Below are 26,491 nucleotides of genomic sequence, written 5' to 3' on the forward strand. Positions count from 1 at the left end.
TTCACTTTTAATAGAAAATATTCACCACAACTAAGCTTCAACACGACCACCATCTCTCATAGCATATTGTTCCGTCCAAATGCCTAACTCATTGAGAACATTCTCAGTCGCTGTTGAGTGATTTCCTAAATTGCCTTTGTGATTCCTGCCCTAAGTTTCCCCATAGAATGTGGTTCTGATTAGCATACAAGTCTTAGCAAGCTTGCTTCTATTAAGTGTACATCCAAGGTCATTAAACCGAAAGGTTGGAGAGGACTTTATAAACATGTTATAAACACCTCACCTTTATAAACACCTAAGAGAGTTTTTGTGTTCAGCACACTGATACATGGCAGTCCGTAAACTTTCCCTTCCCCTCCCTGTGACACAGACACAAGAGCCAGCAGAAACTGCTCTTGCAGTGATGGGGAACTTGTGCAGAGGCACACAAGACAGGGTAGCAGACACTTGCAAGTTCAGGGTGGAGTGTTGGGAACAGGGAGGCTGAGCTACTCATGATGCCAGGAGAGTGGGGGATGGAAACTCATGTCTCACTACTAGTATTCCATCACTGAACTCATGACAAGCCACAAGGCACTACCTAAGGAAAAAGTCATCAGTGAAAGTATTGGTCACTCAGTCATGTCTGACTCTTTGCAACCCCAGGATTTTCCAGGCAAGAAATTTCCAGGGGATCTTCTTGACCCAGGGATTGAACCCAGGTCTCCTGCACTGCAGGTAGATTCTTTACCATCTGAGCCACTAGGTGCTTTAAATAAGAGAAAATTTATCAAATCACAATCAAAGGAGGGTGGGAAAGGGGGGATCAGATCGGAGTGTAGGCCATGCCACGTCAGCTGCCCTGCTCTCTTTTGTTCTGAAAGATTCAATGCTAATGTGTCATTTTTGTGTGTGGTAAAATATACATAACATGAAATTTACAATTTTAACTATTTTTTATGCATACAGCTCAATGGCAGTAAGTACATTCACATCATTGTGTAACCATCACCGCCATCCATCTCCAGAGCTCTTTCATTGCCCCAACACTAAGCACCTTTCACATACAGCCTTCAGTGGTACCTGCCTCATGACCCCTGCTTAATGGATGTGGAATCCCAGCTCCTCATATCCAGAGCTCAGAGCTCCTCACATCTCTCTCTCACTCACTCCACTAATCTGCTTAAGTCTCTTTATTTGCTATTTAAGATTTGCTGTGAATGAATTCTGTTCCCCCAAAAATTCATATGATGGCACATTGACCACCAGAACCTTAGAATCTGGTGACAGAACCTTTAAAGAGGTAGTTGTTACCCTCAATTATAGTGGGCCTAATCCAATATGACTGGTGTTCTTAGAAGAGGAGACTAAGACATAAGGACAGAAACACAGGGGTGTGCATGAACAGAGGGAGGACCATGTCCGAGGACACAGTGAGGAAGCTGTCATCAGAAGATAAGGAAAAGGTCTAAGGAGAAACCAAACTGCCCACACCTTGATCATGAGAGTCTAGCCTTTAGAACTGTGAGAGAATGAATTTCTATTATTTACGCACTGCTCCCCCAGCTCTGCCATCTCTGGCAGCCTGCTGTGACTGAATGTTTATGCCCTCAAAATACATACACTGAAACCTAAACCCCACTGTGAAAGTACTGGAGATTTTGCCATTGGGAGGTGACAGGTCATGAGGGTGGAGTCTGCCTGAATGGGACTAGTGCCTTTATAAAAGGGACCCACACTGCTCCCTCACCCCTTCCACCACATGAGGACACAGGAATTGGGTCCTCACCAGACACCAAATCTGCCAACACCCTCACCTTGGACTTGCCTGAGCTCTGGTCTCTGTGAGATCAGCCTGGACAAACACAGCCCCAGCAAACTAACACAGGACCTGACAGCGAGAATTCCCAAACAGCTTCTCTCTGCTGTACAACCTGCCTCCTCCAGGTGAGGACGTGCCTTCTGTTCTCACAGCCTCGCTTCCTGTGCTTCTACTCTTCCTCCAGCAAAGGGAACTGGGTCTTATTTTCAGCCTCTACATACATACCCAGCCTGCACGCCCCCAGGGCACTTCCCGCCCAGCCCGGGGCACAGGGAGCTTTCCAACATCCACTTCCATTCAGCACTTACTATCCAGTACAGTGAAGTCGCTCAGTCATCTATGACTCTTTGCGACCCCATGGTCTGTAGCCTACCAGGCTCCTCCCTCCATGGGATTCTCCAGGCAAGAGTACTGGAGTGGATTGCCATTCCTTTCTCCAGGGGATCTTCCCGACCCAGGGATCCAACCCAGGTCTCTCGCATTCCAGGCAGACGCTTTAACCTCTGAGCCACCAGGGAAGCAGAAACCTCTAAACCCTGACTCAGCTGACCTTTTCCCAGGTATCTGTCTTAACAAGCTCCACATTGAGACAGGTTCCTCAGAGGCAGAAATGAGAGCTGGGCATCCTAGTCTCCCTTATTCTGCCCAGTATGGGTCCTTCCCCTCTCCTGGCTCTCCTTCCTCCTTATAAACTAAGAGGTTTTGTGCAGGGACATCTGTAAGGGCATTGATCCCAGTGCACACAGCAGGGCATTAATAAGTGCAGCTGGAAGGCTTGTTGGCTTTAACAAGGTGAACAACAGCAAGGTAAGCAACCATGGGGTAGATGTGGATGCTGTTGTAGCAAAAGCAAGCTCATGCAGCTTTCAAAAAGGCCAGTCTAGACTCCATCAGAGGCTTCAGTCAGTGTGTATTAGGACACATTATTCACAGAAAAGCATAAGAGTTGTTTTACTTCAGTCATTCTGCGGCCAGGCAAAAGCAATTTGTATTCCAGAAACACAAAAATGAGAGTCAAGATTTCCACCAGATTCTAGATCTCTAGTTCCACATTCAGGCTAACCCTACATCATGGGTCTAAGTATTAAATCAAATAAGCATCCATGAAGCAACGCTAAATGATTAAATTCATACTTAGATGTGGAATAAGTTAGTCTTAATTCTAGGCCTTATTAAGAATTTCCAAACCTACAGAATAATAAGCATAAACCAACAGGGCCTTTCCACAGAAGCCCTGTGTCAGTACTGAAAATTTTGCTTCTGATGTGCCTTAAACACATGATGGAGGAAAAGGACTGACACTAAGTACTAGATTACTGGGTCCAACTCTACGATTTAAAAACCATTCACCATCTTTCTTACTTCAAGGCTCTGGATCCATCACAGTGTCTGGTTATTAACTGCAGGTCACGGGGAAATCTCCCATCTATTCCTCACTCTCTAAAGCACAGACCCCACTGTCCTTCACACATTGGAAGCACCTGCTGTATTTTCCTGTCCTGACCTCATCATGATGCAAAATTCTCTAAGATGGATCTTCTGTGGAGGGAAGGGAGGGGAGAGAGGGACACCAGGGCAGAGCGAGCTGAGTCTCCTGAAGCACAAAGGCTTTCCTGAGCTCTCTTCCCCAATCTCTACAGGGTTCCTGGAAAGCAGAGATGATAGAAAACAGGAGCTAACTCACTGTTTGAACAAGTGCCTGCTGATTCCTACATCCACTGCGCTGAGCGGATCGTCCAGGAGGTAGATGTCTGCATCCTGATACACGGCTCTAGAAAACGTAGAGAGACGTCAGGAGAGGATACTACACACTCCCTGGGTCCCACCTCTGAATTCATGACGGCGTCCAACAACTCCAGGTTCATTCCAGGAGCCCAGGGAAAGGGCCAAGACCCTGCTTCACACAGGCCAACCCGGTGAGCGGGGTCTGCATGCTCACGTCCACTGGGAGGTGCAGAGGAGGAGGGGCAAGATGGCAATTGAAACCCCACTTACCTGGCGAGGCTGACCCGGGCTTTCTGTCCTTCACTCAGTGGGGTTCCCCGGTCTCCTATCTCAGTTAGATCATTTTCCTTCAAAAGCTGTAAATCCTACATGGAGATAGAAAAGGAGAAGAAAAAAAAAAGATCTAAAATATGTTCTCCTGCCATCCTAACTTTTTAGCATCAGTTCTCCCCACAGTGTTTGATCAACAACAACGAGTATATTTCATAGTGGCTAAACCATAACACTGAACAATTTAAAAAATCCTCAGGTTTTCTTTTTGTTTGTTTGTTTTCATTCTGTAGTTTTTCACAACATTTATGCATCTGACCATTCTAACAGATATTTATTGTGTATCAATATACACCAGACATTGTTCTGGGCACAATGAATTCAGCCATGAGGAAACAAAGCCCCTAGAGTTTCTCTCCACAGTGGAGGATGAACAATAAGGAAAATTAACCTGAGTGCAAGTACTGAGGATGAGAAGGAAAAGGAAGTGGGCTCAGAGGGGGCAGAGAGTAAAGGAGGGAAGTGAGTCCACACTGGGATGTGAGGGCTCTGCTCAGAGCGGGGGTGAGCAGATCCGGGAGAGGGGGAGGGGCTCAGGCAGACCTGGAGAGGCTGCTCCACACAGAGGGATGGGCGAGTGCAGAGGCCACGGGGAGGTGTCCAAGGTATTCAGGACAAGCAAGGAGGCAGGAGAGCAGAGCTGAGTAAGAATGAGGGAAGTGAGCGCAGAGACAGAGCAGGAGGAGCCTGGGGTCACTCCAGTAACAGGAGGAGTGGGAGAAGGGAGGACTGACCTGGTCTGAGATTTCTACAGAATCACTTCTGTGCTTTGCAGAAAACAAGCAATATGGGAGAATGAGTGAGGATAGATACAAGTATGGAGGCTACTGGAATAATCTAAGTAAGAGACGACGGTGGCCAGGACCACAGTGGGAGCAGCAGGGATGGAGAGATGGAACACACTCCAGACACATTCTGAAGGCACAGTCTGCAAGACCTACTAATGGGATGGGTGTGGGTTGTAAGAAGAGCACCATGGTGTTTGGAGCATGAGGGTCACCGTTTACTGAGTTGTTACTGATGAAAGTCAAAGTGAAAGTCGCTTAGTCATGTCTGACTCTTTGTGACTCCATGGAATTCTCCAGGCCAGAATACTGGAGTGGGTAGGCGTTCCCTTATCCAGGTGATCTTCCCAACCCAGGAATCAAACCCAGGTCTCCCACACTGCAGGCGGATTCTTTATCAACCGAGCTATCAGGGAAGCTCTGCTACTGATGATTGATGCCTGTTTTCTCATTAATCCAACAGGGGGACCCCATTCACAGTGTGAATCACAACATTCAAAGCTTGTGACCATGAGGACAAGAGAGAGGGTGTCTCCATCATAACCCTCCCTGACAGCCACAAAGACACATAGACAGACACAGGTTCCCTGCTCACTCAAAGCTTAACAAGGGAGGATCAAATGAAAAGCAGCAATTGTTCTGTCATGTAAATTCATTATTTCATCTTATTTCTTCATCAAGCTCAGAAGTTAATACCATCTCTCCCTCCTGGTTTTCATACCATTTTAAGATAGGCTCCAGCCATACATACACACACACTGTTTTCTGGACCTCCGTTTCACTGTTGACAGTCCTTGCAAACTGTTATTACTTTTTATCCTTTAATTTTATTAATGTATTTTTCTGGTTTCCTTCCCCAAATAGCATTGCATTATAGTACAGCAATCGCAACATGCTCTAGAAAAGTTCACTCTTTCACTTAGCTCAGTTCGAGCATAAGAAACAGGGTCTCTTCAACTCTGGTGGTAGGACTTTGAGTCTGTTGTTGACTTTGCAAATTATTAATGGACAAGTCCCAGATGGGAAGAACATTTTAAAGGATTTGAGGTAAAATCCAAGTCAGGCTAATTTCCCAGCCAGGATTTTCTGATTAGGTTAAAGGGAAAAGCCTGACTTGAGCATATATTACAATTCTTCCCACTGACAGGAAAGTGTTCTTATTCATGTTATTTTCCTCTAAGTTAAATTTAACCAATTTTCACTGAACAGCAGATACACAAACTAGAGGTGAACTAGGAAATGAAGAAGCTGGTTTGATACCATCTACCAAAAACATACCAAGGACCCTTCAGCAATGGTGGAGACTTAACAGTAGAAATGCTATGGAGCAGACTGTTGAAATAGTTGATGAGCACCCTGGCAGACGAGGGTTGGATTCTGGAGTCAAACAATGGAACCCCACGCCTTCATTTACTGCTTGTCTTCCGTTTGGAATTGCCCCTCCTCTCATGGCCTGTCAATATCCTGCCCATCCTTCCAGGCTCAGCCCAAACACACTCTCCCAGGAAACCATCCTGGACTCACTCTCTTCCTGCTGGGTTCCTAAGGCTTTGCGTATATTTCTTCTGAAGGACCTGTCCTATTCTGCTCAATAATTTGTATGCGTGCACATAGCTTCTCTCAGCTCCTGGTGGGTAAGATCTGTGAACCAAGCACTGTGCTGCACCCTAATACTGATTATCTCTAATCTTTGCAACAAGCTACATGGTAAGTACTGACCCCATTTCCCAGATGAGGAAACTGAGACTAAGTGAGGTCACATCACTGTTCTGAGGGTCAGTTCAGTTCAGTTGCTCAGCCGTGTCTGACTCTTTGTGACCCCATTGACTGCAGCAGGTCAGGCCTTCCTGTCCATCGCCCATTCCCGGAGTTTAATCAAACTCATGTCCATTGAGTCGGTGATGACATCCAACCATCTCATCCTCTGTCGTCCCCTTTTCCTCCTGTCTTCAATCTTTCCCAGCATCAGGGATATTCTAATGAGTCAGTTCTTTGTATCAGGTAGCCAAAGTATTGGAGTTTCAGCTTCAGCATCAGTCCATCCAAGGAACATTCAGGACTGATTTCCTTTAGGATGGACTGTTTGGATCTCCTTGTAGTCCAAGGGACCCTCAAGAGTCTTCCCAACACCACAGTTCAAAAGCATCAATTCTTCGGTGCTCACCTTTCTTTATAGTCCAACTCACATCCATACATGACTATGGAGAAAACCATAGATTTCACTAGGGGGACCTTTGTTGGCAAGTAATGTCTCTGCTTTTGGATATGCTATCTAGGTTGGTCATAACTTTCCTACCAAGGAGTAACTGTCTTTAAATTTCATGGCTGCAATCACCAACTGCAGTGATTTTGGAGCCCCCAAAAATAAAGTCTGTCACTGTTTCTACTGTTTCCCCATCTATTTCCCATGAAGTGATGGGACCGGATACCATGAGCTTAGTTTTCTGAATGTTGAGCTTTAAGCCACCTTTTTCACTCTCCTCTTTCACTTTCATCAAGAGGCTCTTTAGTTCTTCTTCATTTTCTGCCATAAAAGTGGTGTCATCTGCATATCTGAGGTTTTTTATATTTCTCACGGCAATCTTTATTCTAGCTTGTGCTTCATCCAGCCCAGCATTTCTCATGATGTATTCTTCATATAAGTTAAATAAGCACGGTGACAATATACAGCCTTGATGTACTCCTTTCCTAATTTGGAACTAGTCTGTTGTTCCATGTCCAGTTCTAACTGTTGCTTTCTGACTTGCTTACAGATTTCTCAAGAGGCAGATCAGGTGGTCTGGTATTCCCACCTCTTGAAGAATTTTCCAGAGTTTGTTGTGGTCCACACGGTCAAAGTTTTGCATTGTCAATAAAACAGAAATAGATGTTTTTCTGGAACTCTCTTTCTTTTTTGATGATCCAGCATATGTTGGCAATTTGATCTCTGCTTCCTCTGAATTTTCTAAATCCATCTTGAGCATCTGGAAGTTTACAGTTCATGTACTGTTGAAGCCAAGCTTGGAGAATGTTGAGCATTACTTTGCTAGTATGTGAAATGAGTGTAATTGTGTGGTTTTGAGCATTCTTTGGCATTGCCTTTCTCTGGGATTGGAATGAAAACACATTTTCCAGTCCTGTGGCCACTGCTGAGTTTTCCAAATTTGCTGACATATTGAGTGCAGCACTTTCACAGCATCATCTTTCAGGATTTGAAATAGTTCAACTGGAATTCCATCACCTTCACTAGCTTTGTTCATAGTGATACTTCCTAAGGCCCACTTGACTTTCCATTCCAGAATGTCTGGCTCTAGGTGAGTGATCACACCATCGTGATTTTCTGGGTGGTGGAGATCTTTTTTGTATAGTCCTTCTGTGTATTATTACCATCTCTTCTTAATATCTTCTGCTTCTGTTAGGTCCATACCATTTCTGTCCTTTATTGTGCCCATCTTTGCATGAAACATTCTTTTGGTATCTCTAATTTTCTTGAAGCAATCTCTAGTCTTTCCCATTCTGTTGTTTTCCTCTATTTCTTTGCAATGATCACTGAGGAAAGCTTTCTTATCTCTCCTTGCTATTCTTTGCAACTCTGCATTCAAATAGGTATATGTTTCCTTTTTGGCTATTGAACAGAAGAACTAGAATCTGACCCAGCTCATGTCAGTTCAGAGACTTCTGCTCTTTCACACCATAGTGCCTCTAATTTCCATGCTTATCCATGGTGTTGTGCTGCCTTTCAATTGAGGAAGTTTAGAATTAAGAACTTCTTAAAAAGTGAGCAATGGATGAAGGTGTAAGGGGGCATGTAAACAGAGACCCTAACCAGGGTGTGTCTCTTCCTTCACCAGAAAAGCAAGGTCACCAAAGAAAGGGGCACACCCTGGCTGGGTCTCTGGAATTTGATCTGGGTGTCAGGAGCTGGATGTGATTAAGGCAAAGAGGAAATGCCTGAAATCTGTTTACTCCACACCCTACCTTCCATGGAATCTAGGGTTATGCAGAAACAGATCTGAACTTGAGCTGTAAACTCAGAGATGAGCTGTTTGATCCCTCAAGTATCAGTTTCTCCTACTATAAAATTAAGATAGGAACATCAAGGATACTCATAAAGAATTAATAAATCACGTGACCATGCATAAGCACACCAGCTGCGAAGGACCACGCAGAAGCGTGGCCGAGAGGAGCTACCCCTCGCCCAAGGTAAAGGGCGACAACCAAGAGTGCCAGACCGCGACAGCGCAAGAGCGGCCAAGAGGAGCTACCCCATGTCTAAGGTCAGGGGTGGCAGCAGAGACGAGCAACCCCACGTCCAAGGAACGGCAGCTGCATGGGCGCAGGAGGGCCGAGAGGAGCTATTCCACGTTCAAGGTCAGGAGGGGCGGCCGTAAAGAGATACCCCTCATTCAAGGTAAGAAACAGCGGCTGCACTTTGCTGGAGCAGCCGTGAAGAGATACCCCATGATAAAGGTAAGAGAAACCCAAGTAAGACAGTAGGGTTGTGAGAGGGCATCAGAGGGCAGACACACTGAAACCATAATCACAGAATACTAGCCAATCTGATCACACAGACCACAGCCTTGTTTAACTCAAAGAAACTAAGCCATGCCATCTGGGACCACCCAAGACGGACGGGTCATGGTGGAGACGTCTGACAGAATGCGGTCCACTGGAGAAGGGAATGGCAAACCATTTCAATATTCTTGCCTTGAGAACCCCATGAACAGTATGAAAAGGCAAAATGATAGGATACTGAAAGAGGAACTCCCCAGGTTGTTAAGTGCCCAATATGCTACAGGAGATCAGTTGAGAAATAACTACAGAAAGAATGAAGGGATGGAGCCAGAGCAAAAACAATACCCTGTTGTGGATGTGACTGGTGATAGAATCAAGGTCCGATGCTGTAAAGAGCAATATTGCATAGGAACCTGGAATGTTAGGTCCATGAATCAAGGCAAATTGGAAGTGGTCAAACAGGAGATGGCAAGAATGAACATTAACATTTTAGGAATCAGCAAACTAAAATGGACTGCAATGGCTGAATTTAACTCAGATGACCATTGTATCTACTACTGTGGGCAGGAATCCCTTAGAAAAAATGGAGTAGCCATCATGGTCAACAAAGAATCCGAAATGCAATACTTGGATGCAATCTCAAAAATGACAGAATGATCTCTGTTCATTTCCAAGGCAAACCATTTGATATCATGGTAATCCAAGCCTATGCCCCAACCTGTAATGCGGAAGAAGCTGAAGTTGAACAGTTCTATGAAGACCTCCAAGACCTTTTAGAACTAACACCCAAAAAAGATGTCCTTTTCATTATAGGGGAAAGAAGTCAAGAAACACCTGGAATAACAGGCAAATTTGGCCTTGGAGTAATAGAGTTTTGCCAAGAGCATGCACTGGTCATAGCAAACACCCTTTTCCAACAACACAAGAGAAGACTTTACACATGGACATCACCAGATGGTTAACACTGAAATCAGATTGATTATATTCTTTGCAGCCAAAGATGGAGAAGCTCTATACAGTCAGCAAAAACAAGACTGGGAACTGACTGTGGCTCAGACCATGAACTCCTTATTGCCAAATTCAGACTGAAATTGAAGAAAGTAGGGAAAACCACTAGACCATTCAGGTATGACCTAAATCAAATCCCTTATGATTATACAGTGGAAGTGAGAAATAGATTTAAGGGACTAGATCTGATAGACAAGAGTGCCTGATGAACTATGGATGGAGGTTCGTGACATTGTACAGGAGACAGGGATCAAGACCATCCCCATGGAAAAGACATGCAAAAAAGCAAAATGGCTGTCTGGGGAGGCCTTACAAATAGCTGTGAAAAGAAGAGAAGTGAAAAGCAAAGGAGAAAAGGAAAGATATAAGCATCCGAATGCAGAGTTCCAAAGAATAGCAAGGAGAGAAAAAAAGCCTTCCTCAGTGATCAATGCAAAGAAATAGAGGAAAACAACAGAATGGGAAAGACTAGAGATCTCTTCAAGAAAATTAGAGATACCAAGGGAACATTTCATGCAAACATGGGCTCGATCAAGGTCAGAAATGGTATGGACCTAACAGAAGCAGAAGATAATTAAGAAGAGGTGGCAAGAATACACAGAAGAACTATACAAAAAAAGATCTTCACAACCCAGATCATCACAATGGTGTGATCACTCACCTAGAGCCAGACATCCTGGAATGTGAAGTCAAGTGGGCCTTAGAAAGCATCACTATGAACAAAGCTAGTGGAGGTGATGAAATTCCAGTGGAGCTATTTCAAATCCTGAAAGATGGTGCTGTGAAAGTGCTGCACTCAATATGCCACCAAATTTGGAAAACTCAGCAGTGGCCACAGGACTGGAAAAGGTCAGTTTTCATTCCAATTCCAAAGAAAGGCAATGCCAAAGAATGCTCAAACTACCACACAATTGCACTCATCTCACACACTAGTAAATTAATGCTCAAAATTCTCCAAGTCAGGCTTCAGCAATACATGAACCATGAAATTTCAGATGTTCAAGCTGGTTTTAGAAAAGGCAGAGGAACCAGAGATCAAATTGCCAACATCCACTGGATCATTGAAAAAGCAAGAGAGTTCCAGAAAAACATCCATTTCTGCTTTATTGACAAAGCCTTTGACTGTATGGATCACAATAAACTGTGGAAAATTCTGAAAGAGATGGGAATACCAGACCACCTGACCTGCCTCTTGAGAAACCTATATGCAGGTCAGGAAGCAACAGAACTGGACATGGAACAACAGACTGGTTCCAAATAGGAAAAGGAGTACGTCAAGGTTGTATATTGTCACCCTGATTATTTAACTTCTATGCAGAGTACATCATGAGAAACGCTGGGCTGGAAGAAGCACAAGCTGGAATCAAGATTGCCGGGAGAAATATCAATAACCTCAGATATGCAGATAACACCACCCTTATGGCAGAAAGTGAAGAGGAATTAAAAAGCCTCTTGATAAAAGTGAAAGAGGAGAGTGGAAAAGTTGGCCTAAAGCTCAACATTCAGAAAACTAAGATCATGGCATCTGGTCCCACCACTCATGGCAAATAGATGGGGAAACAGTGGAAACAGTGTCAGACTTTATTTTTGGAGGGGCTCCAAAATCACTGCAGATGGTGACTGCAGCCATGAAATTAAAAGACACTTACTCCTTAGAAAGAAAGTTATGACCAACCTAGATAGCATATTCAAAAGCAGAGACATTACTTTGCCAACAAAGGTCCGTCTAGTCAAGGCTATGGTTTTTCCAGTAGTCATGTATGGATGTGAGAGTTGGACTGTGAAGAAAGCTGAGTGCTGAAGAATTGATGTTTTTGAACTGTGGTGTTGAAGAACATTCTTGAGAGTTCCTTGGACTGCAAGGAGATCCAACCAGTCCATTCTGAAGGAGATCAGCCCTCGGATTTCTTTGGAGGGAATGATGCTGAAGCTGAAACTCCAGTACTTTGGCCATCTCATGCGAAGAGTTGACTCATTGGAAAAGACTCTGATGCTGGGAGGGATTGGGGGCAGGAGGAGAAGGGGACGCCAGAGGATGAGATGGCTGGATGGCATCACTGACTCGATGGACATGAGTCTCAGTGAACTCCGGGAGTTGGTGATGGACAGGGAGGCCTCGCATGCTGCAATTCATGGGGTCACAAAGAGTTGGACACGGCTGTGCGACTGAACTGAACCGAACTGTTTCTTGTTTATGTGTGTGCATGCACACGTGTCAGAGACAGATACAAAAATGATTTGCACATGAACTCTGAATAAATAGGAGCCATGTCTCACTGTTTCACATTTGTTTCCCCTCTTCTTACCCAGTCTATGTACCATTTAATAAAAATCTAGCTCATTCCCCCTAACTTCACATCATTTCTGCAAAAGCACAATCTCCTGTTAACATGAGCCCAAGAGAAAGAAATAGCAGCCATTAAATGAATAATTCTGTTCTGTCCACATTATCATAAAATGCTGCTCACATAATACTGTCTATGGTGTTCAAGCCATTGTTCAAGCAGAATTATTATTTCCTCACAAAGAGAGTTTGCAGCCTTTAACACCAAACCTTTGAAAGTTTGTCCCAGCTTTTTCCTCACTGTATAAAAGAATATTCAGATGTCCAAACTGCCCTGAAGAGACCAGGGGGAGCCCTTTAAAACTGTTTTTCACTGATGTTTATAACCCAAGAGAATAACAAACTATTTATCGGTATTTACATTTTTCTTTGTTTCTGCCAAATTATATTCTATCAGATAAGTTTAGTTTTCCTCATTCATTCACTAATTTCATCTAAATCCTAATGTAGAGTTAAACATTTCACTTTGCCATTTTCTGTGAAAATCAATGCCCTTTCTGAAAATAATCTCTTCTCCAACAAAATGATACAGTATTAAGAAGAAACATAAGCATTCTATTTTCTTTAAATAATAAATTATAAATAAAAAATGAAGTAACGCAGGAAACCGAGAGACTGAAAGGGACCGAGGAGGCAACAACCAAGCACAATGGACAGACCTTATGTGGAATCTGATTCCAACAACAGCGAACAAGGTTTCTCAGTGGGATGTCTAACAACACGTAAACTCAGATTAGAAGGTTGATGACATTCAGGAATTTGGGTTATTTTTCAGGTGAAATAATGTGGTGATTTTTTTCCAAAGGGAAAAGATTTTTTTTTCTCTTAGATGAAACTAATGAAATGTAGACAGATGAACTAATATGATGTCTAGGATCTGCTCCAGCATAATGTAGGTTGGGGGTGGGGCAGGCAGAGCACAGGGGTAGAGATGCAGCAAGACCGGCCACCGGCTGATTCTGACTAAAGCTGGAAGTGGTACATAAGGATTCATTACACTGTGCTTGCTATTTTAGAAATTTATATAATTGTTAAAAGTGAATGAAACTTCATAGAATGGACTGATCCCCTCAAGGGGAAAAAGAAAAAAAAGGCATTCTGTGAGTGTTATCACATCAGGATTAAAACAGCAATGTATATACCTGCATATTTACCCAGAAGACCAGTTTTAAATAATCAGCAACAATGATTTTTCAAATTAAAAAAGTAAATAAAAACTCTCAACAAATCTTGTAGGTTAAACCGATACTATTATTATTTAAAATTCAAGTATATCCAACTTAGGAGTCATTACCCACCTCTTTCAAAGCACAAGCCTTTATTACTTTTTCATATCGTTCTTCTTCGTATTTCTTCCCAAATAAAATGTTACTCCTCACAGTTCCTGAGAACACCCAAGGCTGCTGAGAAACATACACGATCCTCCCATGCACGCTGGCCTGCCCCTGGCTCGGGGGCAGCTCCCCCAGCAGAGCACATAACAGTGATGACTGAAACAGATGGCAATACACACACATGAACAGGCAGCACTCAGGACGGAACATGCCCCGCAGCACAGCTGACCCCACCCTGGGGCTTGATACATGATAGAAAGCTTGTGTTTAGAACACGATAATGTATAGTTCTGGTAGTTGCAACCAAAAAGTTGAAAATAACACTGTTGGTCAATGTAAACCCACAGTTGACAAGAAATACTAATAAAATGCTATAACAATCTACTGTGCCCAAGAATTTCCCCCAAATGAAGCGCTATACTCAACAAAGACTAAATAAAAATGTTTAACATTCTTAACTAGCAGAGCAGCCCAGCAGGATGTGTATTTCTTGCATCTGATGTTTATGCAGCTGTTCCTACATCTGAGTATCCTTCATTTGGCAAATACTTGTTCTTAAAAAGCTACATGTAAAAACTATATCCAAAGATCATTATTAAAAGAACTCTGAAGTGAGTTGTGTCCAAAGAGCAAAAGTCCGTCACAGAAGAAATCATCAACCTCTCATGTACACACTTACTTTTAGATTTCTGTATTTTGTTGTACAGAACACAAGAGACTAAGTGAATGTACATATGTCCTTCAAATCTTATACACCACACAGATGTGGTGTGTCTGTGTCCCCACATCACAGTGCTAGCGCACTGGGCTAAAATAATCTGCCTGCATATCTGTCTCACCCCAGAACCTGGTTGTCTCTGGATGGCAGAGGTGCCAGGGTCTCGCGCACATCTGTTTCTTTAGCTCCAGCACATGGCTGCACATTCACTACATGTGCACTGAGAGGATCAAGTCAAGTCATGTGAGAAAACGCTCAAAGCTTCCTGGAAGAGCCTTCACAACCTCCAGACTTCCCGGAGGGACCACCGTCACAAAAAGAAGTCCCCACTGTCTCATTCTGTCCTGAATAGATGTCACATAAATAACATCCTTCACTGAGATGTCCAAACATCCGACAAGCAGTTCCCAACTGTGCAACATGAAGCACCAAGAAGGAAAACACAGTGTGCATTTACCCAGATTTATGTGGCCATGAAACCTTCTTGCAAAACAAATGTCCCATGGAACACACCTAGAGGAAAGCGATTCTAGATTTGCCCAGTTCAAACTGTGTTATACACAGCTTTAGGCTCAACTCTTAAGAATTTTTTAAAATATTCATTTATTTGTTTTTGGCTGTGTTGGGTCATAGTTGCAATACTTAAGATCTTTCATTGCAGCACACAGGCTTAGTTGCCCCGAGGCATGTGGGATCTTAGTTCCCCGACCAGGGATCCAACCCGTGTCTCCTGCATTGGAGGGCAGATTCTTAACCACTGGACCACCAGGGAAGTCCCTCAACTCTGAGAATTTAACAGGGGCTGTGGCGTTGCAGCAAGCCGAACAAGGTATCATGGCTTACCTTTCCTGCTCCCACAGGTCCAACCACAGCTAACAGTTCACCAGGTCTGACAGTAAACGAAAGGCCTTGTAGGGTTGGGGTTTCTGATTCCTGCAAATTAAAGTTTATAAAAATGTGCCCCTTTCAATAAATTAACACACATTACTTCAGAAAGTGGAGAAAATAACAAAATAGTCATTGATATGCTAAACATAGCCCACATTTTTCTCCTTCCTATTTTAAGATAATGTGTTCTACAGGACTTTTCATCCAATCTTTTCTCTTCCAGGGTCTGAAACAACTTCAGTTGCCTTTAGAAGGCTCCTTTTACTAGCTATCCATATGGACACAGTATTAGATAGCCACAAAATTTAGCAGTTGAAATGACAAGCTGAAATTTGAAATGCAAATTTTATGATGTATACTAATTTATTAAAATAATACACTTAATAGGATAGTCAATATAGGAAGTTTTTAATCATTTATGTTTTCATTATGACCCTTGGTTTTTTTTTTTTTTTTTTGTAGGTCCTTTTTGATTACCCATTTTAAATACAGCAGTGTATACACTCAGGATCTTTTAATTTTCTGGTTCTCTTTGTCTACAATGCTCTTTCCCAAAACAACAAGATCCACAGACACTTCTTTTTTTTTTTTTCTTCCCACCCTCTCCCTCTCCCACAGAGTCCATAAGACTGTTCTATACATCAGTGTCTCTTTTGCTGTCTCGTATACAGGGTTATCGTTACCATCTTTCTAAATTCCATATATATGCGTTAGTATACTGTATTGGTGTTTTTCCTTCTGGCTTACTTCACTCTGTATAATAGGCTCCAGTTTCATCCACCTCATTAGAACTGATTCAAATGTATTCTTTTTAATGGCTGAGTAATACTCCATTGTGTATATGTACCACTGCTTTCTTATCCATTCATCTGCTGATGGACATCTAGGTTGCTTCCATGTCCTGGCTATTATAAACAGTGCTGCGATGAACATTGGGGTACACGTGTCTCTTTCCCTTCTGGTTTCCTCAGTGTGTATGCCCAGCAGTGGGATTGCTGGATCATAAGGCAGTTCTATTTCCAGTTTTTTAAGGAATCTCCACACTGTTCTCCATAGTGGCTGTACTAGTTTGCATTCCCACCAACAGTGTAAGAGGGTTCCCTTTTCTCCACACCCTCTCCAGCATTTATTATTTGTAGACTTTTGGATCGCAGCCATTCTGACTGGTGTGAAATGGTACCTCATAGTGGTTTTGATTTGCATTTCTCTGATAATGAGTGATGTTGAGCATCTTTTCATGTGTTTGTTAGCCATCTGTATGTCTTCTTTGGAGAAATGTCTATTTAGATCTTTGGCCCATTTTTTGATTGGGTCATTTATTTTTCTGGAGTTGAGCTGTAGGAGTTGCTTGTATATTTTTGAGATTAGTTGTTTGTCGGTTGCTTCATTTGCTATTATTTTCTCCCATTCTGAAGGCTGTCTTTTCACCTTGCTAATATTTTCTTTTGATGTGCAGAAGCTTTTAAGTTTAATTAGGTCCCATTTGTTTATTTTTACTTTTATTTCCAATATTCTGGGAGGTGGATCATAGAGGATCCTGCTGTGATGTATGTCAGAGAGTGTTTTGCCTATGTTCTCCTCTAGGAGTTTTATAGTTTCTTGACCCTTGGTTTTAACTATTTCATTAATCTCCACGATGTGGCAGCTTAAGTACATGATTAGCCTGGCCCTCTACTAATAAATTGAAACCTCCACTATCTCTCCATTTTCATTTGATAAAGAATGAATCTCAGTAATGCTAAGGGAGCAGGTCACTTTGCATGATGAAGTCTTTCTTGGCAAAGTAACTCTTATAAATACCCGTCAAAGCTCTAATTTCACGAGAGCTCTAATTTAACACCAACAATGACAACAAAAATAAAATAGGGAATTAAGAAATTAATTATGACTTTGTGGGTCAGAGTGTTGAGACCTCAATTTTAATATGTGTTAAATGCGTTACCTGTCCTGGCTAAACAGGGGCCATAAAGTACTTCTGCTGTAAGAAAGCAAAAAAATATGGAGGTACATGCAACAGCACACAACCCAGTGTGAGGGAGAAGTCATGCCAATTACAGGTCATATTCCTGAGAGACTTAAGGGTGTGTGTATGTCTTTACATGTTCTTAGTGTTAAGAAAATTGTCAGTGACTGATAATTTTTGTTTTTAAAGAGAGGTTACAGTTCATCAGCAAAATGCCCAAAAAAGTTAAAGTACAAAGTGTGGACAAACTATTGCAATAATCTTCAAAATGAAAAAATTTCTCTGGGAAGAAATGAGTTATAAAACATTAACTTTTTTTTCTTTTTTAGAAATTTTTTGCCACGGGTGTACATGTGTCCCCCATCCTGAAACCCCTCCAACCTCCCTCCCCATCCCATCCTTCTGGGTTGTCCCAGTACACCTGCTGTGAATGCTCTGTTTCATGCATCGAACTTTGACTGGTCATCTATTTCACATATGGTAATATATATGTTTCAATACTATTCTCTCAAATTATCCCACCCTCACCTTCTCCTACAGAGTCTAAAAGTCTGTTCTTTATATCTGTGTCTCTTTTGCTGTCTTGCATATAAGGTCGTCATTACCATCTTTCTAAATTCCATGTATATGCTTTAATATACTGTATTGGTATTTTTCCTTCTGACTTACTTCACTCTGTATAATAGGCTCCAGTTTCATCTACCTTATTAGAACTGATTTAAATGTGTTCTTTTTAATAGATGAATAATATTCCATTGTGTATATGTACCACAACTTCTTTATCCCTTCATCTGTCAATGGATATCTAGGTTGCTTCCATGTCCTGCCTATTGTAAACAGTGCTGCAATGAACAATGGGATACATGTATCATTTTCAATTTTGGTTTCCTCAGGGTATATGCCTCAGAGTGGGATTGCTGGGTCATATGGCCAGTACTCTTGCCTGGAAACTCCCATGGATGGAGGAGCCTAGTAGGCTGCAGTCCATGGAGTCACGACGATCAGACACAACTGAGCAACTTCACTTTCACTTTCATGCATTGGAGAAGGAAATGGCAAGCCACTCCAGTGTTCTTTCCTGGAGAATCCCAGGGACAGGGGAGCCTGGTGGGCTGCCGTCTATGGGGTCACACAGAGTCAGACTAGAGTGACTAGAGTGACTTAGCAGCAGCAGCTGCAGCATGGTGGTTTTATTCCTAGCTTTTTAAGGAGTCTCCATACCGTCTTCCATATTGGCTGTATCAATTTACATTCCCACCAACAGTGCAAGAGTGCTCCCTTTTCTACACATCCTCTCCAGCATTTATTGTTTGTAGACTTTTTGATGATGGCCATTCTGATCAGTGTGAGGTGAAATCTCATTGTCATTTTGATTTGCATTTCTGTAAAAATGAGTGATGTTGAGCATGTTTTCATGTGTTTGTGAGCCATCTGTATGTCCTCTTTGGAGAAATGTTTGTTTAGGTCTTTTTCCCACTCTTTGATTGGGTTGTTTGTTTTTCTGGCATTGAGTTGTATGAGCTGTTCAAATATTTTTGAAAGTAATCCCTTGTCAGTTGTTTCATTTGCTATTATTTTCTCCCATTCTGAAGATTGTCTTTAAATCTTGCTTATAGTTTCCTTTGAAGTACAAAAGCTTTTAAGCTTAATCAGGTCCCACTTGTTTACTTTTGTTTTTATTTCTGTTACTCTAGGAGGTGGTAATAGAGGATCTTGCTTTGATTTATCTCATTGAGTGTTCTGCCTATGTTTTCCTCTAAGAGTTTTATAGTTTCTGGTCTTACATTTAGGTCTTTAGTCCATTTTGAGTTTGTGTATGGTGTTAAGAAGTGTTCTAATTTCATTCTTTTACAATGTAGCAGTCAAGTTTTCCTAGCACCACTTATTGAAGAGGCTGTCTTTGCCCCATTATATACTCTTGCCTCCTTTGTCAAAAATAATGTACCCATAGGTGCATGGGTTTATTTCTGGGCTTTCTGTCTTTTTTATATTTCTGTTTTTGTTCCAGTACCATACTGTCTTGATGACTGTAGCTTTGCAGTATAATCTGAAATCAGGAAAGTTGATTCCTTCAGCTCCATTCTTCTTTCTCAGGACTGCTTTGGCTATTTGGGCTCTTTTGTGTTTCCATAAGAACTGTGAAATTTTTGTTCTAGCTCCATGAAAAATGCCAGTAGTAACTTGATAGGGATCACATTGAATCATTGGTAGTATAGTCATTTTCACAATATTGATTCTTCCTACCCAGGAACATGGAATATCTCTTCATCTGTTTATGTTGTCTTGAACATACATATCCTAAAAAACATTCTAAAATATGTCTAAAACATTAACATACTAAAAAAATGACAATTATTTTTCATCACTAAAAAGGAGACTTGGATATTATAGGAATACAAATCTATCAATAAGAAGCTAGATTTTTAAACATGAGAAATTTTTTAAACTTCTCAACTCCTTTCTTGTCTGATACTGAGAGTTCTATTTTATTACTTTCACTCAGTTATGACAACAAAATAATGAGCCACATACATTCAGCTTCCTGTCCCCACACCTCACAGTTTCCCAGGGCCAGACACTGAGCTCCCTCCCTGTTCAGGCTTCAGAATCTGACATTGCTCTGCCATTTTGTCTCTCCAGTCCTGTAAATTCTAACATTACAAACATATGTACTTTAAGTTCAAGATGTGCTAATATGTTGAAAGCTCTCTTGAAAATGATATAGAGAATGCATCAAATGTCTTAGGCTGATTTTACACATAATCTCTGTAGTTGCAAATTTTATCTCTGATTTTGAGAACTTTTATAACATACTTTCAGTAAATGTGCAAGTCACATTTTACACCCTGAGTAAAATCTCAAAATTCTCCAATAAATCTATGTCACAGTTATCTATTAGCAGTCATGATCTAGGAATGGAGGACTTATTACCTTATCCCAAAAAGCAGTAAAATCTTTCATGTGCACGGTTGTTTTATCATCTGATGGCAGTTGAGTGGTGAGCTGTGATATCTCATCAAGTAACAAAAAGTTCTACAGAAAAAGGAAAAACATAGACAGTTTAGTCCGCAGGATGAAACACAAACAAAAATAATTGCTTCCCTGGAATTTGCAGTAAAAATCCATACAACCTACAAATTGTTTTGCCATTTGTATTTGAAGTGTTGGTTCACATCAGAACAAACTACTATATAGATAATATACACTATTATTACAGCATATAGTATGTACATTCATAAAATAGTACATATAGTATACATAGAGTTCTTTATATAAGGAAGTGTGTGTGTGTGTGTGTGTGTATAATGTGTGTATATGCATGTGTATATATGACATAAATAGAGCGCCTGGTCGTGAGTCTATCTGCAACTTTCTCAACATTTCTCAGTGTACAAATTTTTCCCTAAGGAGAAAATATAGCTCTAAAATTCAACACATTTAGAACCTGGATATTTATATTGCTTTAGTCTTGTGTTACCAGCAATAAACATGGGAGCTGACAGGAAATTATTCCATACATATTTACTGAATCCCACTATGCACCAAGCACCATGTGACACTGCTAGGAACATAGAGAGGAAGACCATTCCCAGGCCTTCTTCAATCAGGTGGCACAAAACAGTCTGGAAACACAAGACCTACAGCAGAGATGCTGAATTAAAACTCTGGCTCTATTGTGGGTCATGACCCTCATGTGAGCACTTAAGACCACTCTGCTTTTCTCATGTGTGTTAAATCAATATCACTGCTTTTCATTAACTACCACTTGTTATCATTCTAAAAAGAAAATGTTCTTATTAAATTTCTACCTCTTAAAAATACTTCACAAGCATCTTTTCACTATCACTTATCTCTTCTCTTTAGTCAGTGCCTTCTCTCCAGCTCGACAGGAATGGCTGCATCTTCCACTTCTTGCTATTTTCACAGCACTTAGCAGTCATTCAATGTGATTTAGCTGAATAAAACCAAGTCCTTTGAACCACCACAAAGCTAACATAAACATATACCAGAAAACTCTCTTTTGCCCTGCAAATGTTAGGTGTATTAATAACTCAATGAAAGAAACTACAGTGGTAGAGAAATTGAGTGAACAACTGAGACCACCTCCATTACCCACACCCCTAAGAACTATGAATGTGTGGCAGAGACTGCTGACTGTCCGCAAAATCTGCTCTCATTCTTCTGTGGTAACAAACCCTGGATTTGGCTGCAAGTGGCTTTTTGGAAGAAGGGCCTCTCTCTCCAGCCTCACAAGCAGATATGCACAGCCATGTGGCTAAATCGAGGTCAGTGGAGAGTGACAGCAACCAGGACCTTCCTCCACCCCACGGCCTGGGCCTTGGAGGCTGCCAGTGGGGTCAAGGTCACATGCAGTGGAGTAACATAATAAGAGAGAAAGGGTCTGGGTCCCAACACCACGGAGGTTCACACTAGCCATGGGACTTGTTATGGGGAGAGCTGTATCACCACAAAAAAGATATGTCCTAATGCCAGTTAGCTCAAAATGTGACTCTATTTGGAAATAGGGTTGTTATAGGTGTAATCCATTAAGGTGAGATCACAGTGGAGTAGGGTGGGCCCTGAATCCAATGTGATTAGTGCCCTTATAAGAAGAGAGATGCAGAGACAGACACACCGGCAGAAAACAGGCAGATGATGATGGAGACAGAGGCTGGAATGATGGCAATTACAAGCCTAGGAAAAATAAGGTTTGTCTGAAACCATTTAAGTTAACAGAGCTGACAAAGGAGTCCCCCTTACAGGATTTCGAGAGATTGTGGCCCTGCTGACACCTTGATTTCAGACTTGTGATTTTAGGTCTTGTGGTTTGTGTTACTTTGTAAAGGCAGCCCCAGGGAGAGAATATAGAGCCTTACAAGGACTCTTGCATGAGAGAAAAGCAAACTATCCTTGTAAGCAGGTTTAATATGGGCAATTCTAGGACCCAGAGGCAAACCAAATCCCTACCAACATAGGGGCAACTGATAAAAGCTTCTGGGGATGTTTGAGAAAGAAAACATTTGAATAGGAACCTACTCCCCTAAAATCATAAACATCCTTCAAGTCCTTGACATTCTCATCTATCACACCACAGAGCTACAAATGTGACTGCAATCTTCCTCTTCCAAAGAACAATTGGCAAAAACTGATCATGAAAACCTGCTTCTGTGCAGGAAAAAGAAAGCAGTACCCTTGCATCTCTCTCAAAGACCAGAGGTCAGGAGATAAGATCCTCTCGTTTCCTCCTCCTCTCATCCAGGCTCACTGAGAACCTAACATGGGGCACAGCTACTCCTCCCTGCCCCAAGCCTGTGTCCAGCAAGGGGCAGGATGGATGGACGGTGGTCTGAGGACTCCTCTGCAGGCTTTCAATCACCACAGCCTGAGTTCTCTCTCCACATCACCTCTCCCATCATCAGTCACGTAGCAGCTCTTGTCTGTTCTGCCACAGCTCATTCATCTCCCAATTTTCCTTTTCTCTTGAAGCAACATAATTTCAGAGTCTAACTTACTATTAATCATTTCAAATACTGATACAATGTTCTTGGGTTTTTTCCCTAGTTCCTTCCCTGGCCCTCCCCAACAACACTCCTTCCTGATCTCTACAACACCTCTGAGAATGTCCACCATACTTAATATCCCCCAGTGATCCATAAGCACCTACGTCCACACTACCCAGGTGGCCTCTGCCTGGACACCCTGAGTACTAACCCACCCACCCTTCCAGTCCATCTCAAAAGCTAATCCTCCCGGGAACCTGTCAGGACATCACCAGCTGGCACTGTCCTCCCTACCCCTGAATCCCATGAGGGATTCTCCTATATGTCACACAGAAGATATAGACACTACATCACTCACACACTTACAGACACTAGTTCCAACTCCAACAGAGACCAAGCCTTGTACAGAGTCAGCAAATCATGGGTAAGGGAAGGAATAGATTACAGGGCTCCTCAAATCCATCCAACCTGCATTGCTACAGCTTTACATAGACTGAGCTAACACAGCAACAAGCAAAAAGTTGTATGCATATATTGTACATCTTGTCTAGACAGAATCAAATGCCAATTTCAGCTTAAATATGTTACCAAGACAAAAACTCAATATTCAGTGGGTGCATGTGTTCAGTTCAGTCACCCAGTCATGTCCGACTCTTTGTGACCCCATGGACTACAGCACGTCAGGCTTCCCTGTCCATCACCAGTTCCTGGAGCATGCTCAAACTCATGTCCATTGAGTCAGTGATACCAGACACCATCAGTGTGTACATAGTAGGACAGAAATTCCCAACACTTCTCCACAAATAATAGGTTTGAGTGAGGAAAGATATCACAATCTTCCGGGAGTTAAATGAGATTCCAACACATAACCAGCTTGTAAAGGTGTAAGAAGTGCTGGCTGGATTTTTTTCTAGGACTCAGGCTGATAAAAAAAAAAAAAAAAAAAAAAGGCCGAAAATAAAATACAGATGATGTGCAGACCCAGAACAGATCATGTGGGAAAATATCAAAGTCATAACTTCAGCCAAAAAGATTGACTTCCCAGTGGCTGGTGGGGGGAAACCTAAGCAGTTTTGTGAATAATATAACTTCAGAGACACATTTTACTGGATATGAAAGTCACTGAAGACTTATAGTGCTTTCAAAATATTTACAATCCTATTGGAGTGATTCAAAGACAAGAGCTTCAGTTCATTTTCCTTATTAAGATAAAATAGAGGGGTTTCTGGGGCCTATAAAGTCACAGTAAATCATTCATATTTTGTACATGGGAAAAATGATATTGAAAAGCACATGAAAACAAGAAGACACAACACCATGAAGACCATGTGTAGGTCTGCCCATGGGGATGGACCACCGCACCACATCCAAGGTGGGCAGGGGTAGTGGGTTTCCTTCCTGGGGCTGCCAGACATGACGTGAGCAGAAATACTGGATGATGAACCACCTAGTCTACTGAGCCCCAGGCTTCAGGAGGCTGTGGGGCAGCAGGGCTCAATACCACACTGTGTTTTAAACTCTGCATGCCCACTACACCTCCAGCCCATCTGTGGTCAAATCTTGCCCAGTTCTGACCACCTGGTCAGTAAACTCAGTTGACCTTTTCTTCCACTCCTGAGGCCATTTTTACCTTCTAGTTGGGCATCATCACATCTAAGTGAGAGGCAGAGAAAGGAAGAAAATGATTATCCGATAATTGCTGCTACCTGTTAGATAACAGGACAGGAGGTTGAATCCAGCCAATGGCTGCTCAGTGAGGCAGGTCTTACAGCAAACACTGAGTATTTTAAAATGCTCTCAGAATCCAAAACTAAGTCCAGGCTAGTCATCTCCTCAGATTTGGTTCTCTCTTAGCCTTCCTTATCATAGTGAATCCAGGTCATTTTACAGCCTGAAAAACCAAAGCAGGCTGACATCCACCTCTCCCCTCCCCGCCCCTAATACCCAACTCAAAATGTGCCCCTGAGCGGCTCTCAAATATGGCCAAGTCTCTCTATTTCACCCTAAACCAAACCACATCATCTCGTCCCTGGACCATGTACTGCACACACTCCTGATACACTCATCTCCCTGACTCTGCTCTGGGTCCCTAACACACCTCATTGCCCTGTTCTCCAGGCTGCAGCCAGGCTGAGTTTTGAGATGATAAAAATCTTAATGTTTCCTGTAGGATCCTGTATGGGCCCCTCCTCAGGCCTCCAGCTCTCTACTCTGCAGCCTCAGACATTTCTGGTTACTCAAATGCACGGATCCCCCTTCTTATCCACAAAAGGCCTTTGTCACATGACCATCCCCAGGGAAATGTGAAGCATCAGCCTCCCATCTCCCACACCCCCACACATGGAATTCTCCAGGTAACCTGCTTAGCCTTCCCTGCTCAAACGTCTCAACACAACCTCCAAAACTACACCAGTGACTCTGCCAAAGCAACTCATGGCCCCTCAGACTTTTCCTCCCAAGGACTATTGACACAGAGATGCACATCAGGTATCACTGTTTGATACTTTATTAACCTCCCACTTGATGAAACATAAATTGCAAGTAGGAAGGACTTCTCTGCAGTTGCTTACCTGTCCCTATATATGCTCATCTGTACCATACTCAAGGCTGCACTAGACTTGTTATTTTGTGGAATGATTGGATGAGTAAATTCAAATTTGACCCGCAAAAGTCAAGCATAAATCAAGACAGCTTTTTCCTCTCAACTGATTTTAGTTTTAAAAAGGTCCTGTTATCTTTTGCATTTGCTAAGGTACATTTTAGATTTCTTTATACAACTAGGGCAATGTTCCCAAACGTGATTTATTTTCAGGGACACAGGGACACTTACTAAAGACATAGGTAAGTTGGACCCCAGCAAAGGAATAGTGAATCAGAAACTCCAAGATGTGATAATTTAGTTTTAATAAGCACACCAGGTGATTCTCATGAACTAGAGACCTACATTCTTTATAGGGTTGTAAAACTAAATGGGTTGAAGAAGTTTCTATTAATAGGATCTAAAAGAAAAAAAAATACTTCCAAGATTACTTCAACACACCATGGAGCAGTTTCCAATGCAAACAATCTCACCACTCTTATTCTCAGCTATTTGCCCTGCCTTTACTGCAAACTACCATCAACAGATCTCTAAATTCCAAGACCACCTTCCAGCCACGAAGAGAAAATTTAGGTGTTTTTCCCAAATCAAAGGTGTGTCCTTCATCAGGACACAAAGCAGCCTGACAAAGTCAGCACAAGGAAAATTCAAAGTTCTCCCCAGATCATAATTTTAATGTTACTGCACACACCTACACAGGAAGAAGTCTCAGGCCTTAGACATTGAGTTCATTTTAGTAGAAAAGAAGTAAAAAATCCACCCAAGTATTTGAGCACAATTCTCTGAAAACCTTCTACAGGACCCCTTTCCCACTACACTCTCTGGTGTGTCACATCATCCATCAGAGAATCAGAGTTATCACTGTCTCCACTTCAACCATGTTTAACGGTTAGGTATTTGCAGGATCCCAGACATGATGGAGCTAGAAGGTCCCTTCAGTTGCACATGTTCTGAGCATCTGCTATTTCTGAGCACTACGAAAATGAACAAGGCACTGTCTG

The 26,491-nt window shown here is 42.2% G+C and overlaps 1 protein-coding gene across 1 annotated transcript in view; it reads right to left on the reverse strand.

Moving 5' to 3' along the window:
* The window catches only part of LOC147361956 (ATP-binding cassette sub-family C member 4-like), a 221,063-nt gene that overhangs the window by 142,750 nt on the left and 51,822 nt on the right, over nucleotides 1–26,491 (reverse strand). Inside the window, exons 10-14 of the mRNA XM_086328633.1 lie at nucleotides 20,322–20,423; nucleotides 15,383–15,472; nucleotides 13,786–13,977; nucleotides 3,797–3,891; nucleotides 3,486–3,572 (exon numbers count right to left, since the gene is read on the reverse strand). Coding sequence (XP_086184759.1) covers nucleotides 3,486–3,572; nucleotides 3,797–3,891; nucleotides 13,786–13,977; nucleotides 15,383–15,472; nucleotides 20,322–20,423 — 566 coding nt within the window. The remainder of the gene's footprint in view (nucleotides 1–3,485; nucleotides 3,573–3,796; nucleotides 3,892–13,785; nucleotides 13,978–15,382; nucleotides 15,473–20,321; nucleotides 20,424–26,491) is intronic.

Source organism: Bos grunniens, chromosome 12 (genome assembly GCF_055505025.1).
Source record: "Bos grunniens cultivar Pamir isolate PY7600 chromosome 12, Bosgru_T2T1.0, whole genome shotgun sequence".
In the NCBI taxonomy this organism is placed as follows: domain Eukaryota; kingdom Metazoa; phylum Chordata; class Mammalia; order Artiodactyla; family Bovidae; genus Bos; species Bos grunniens.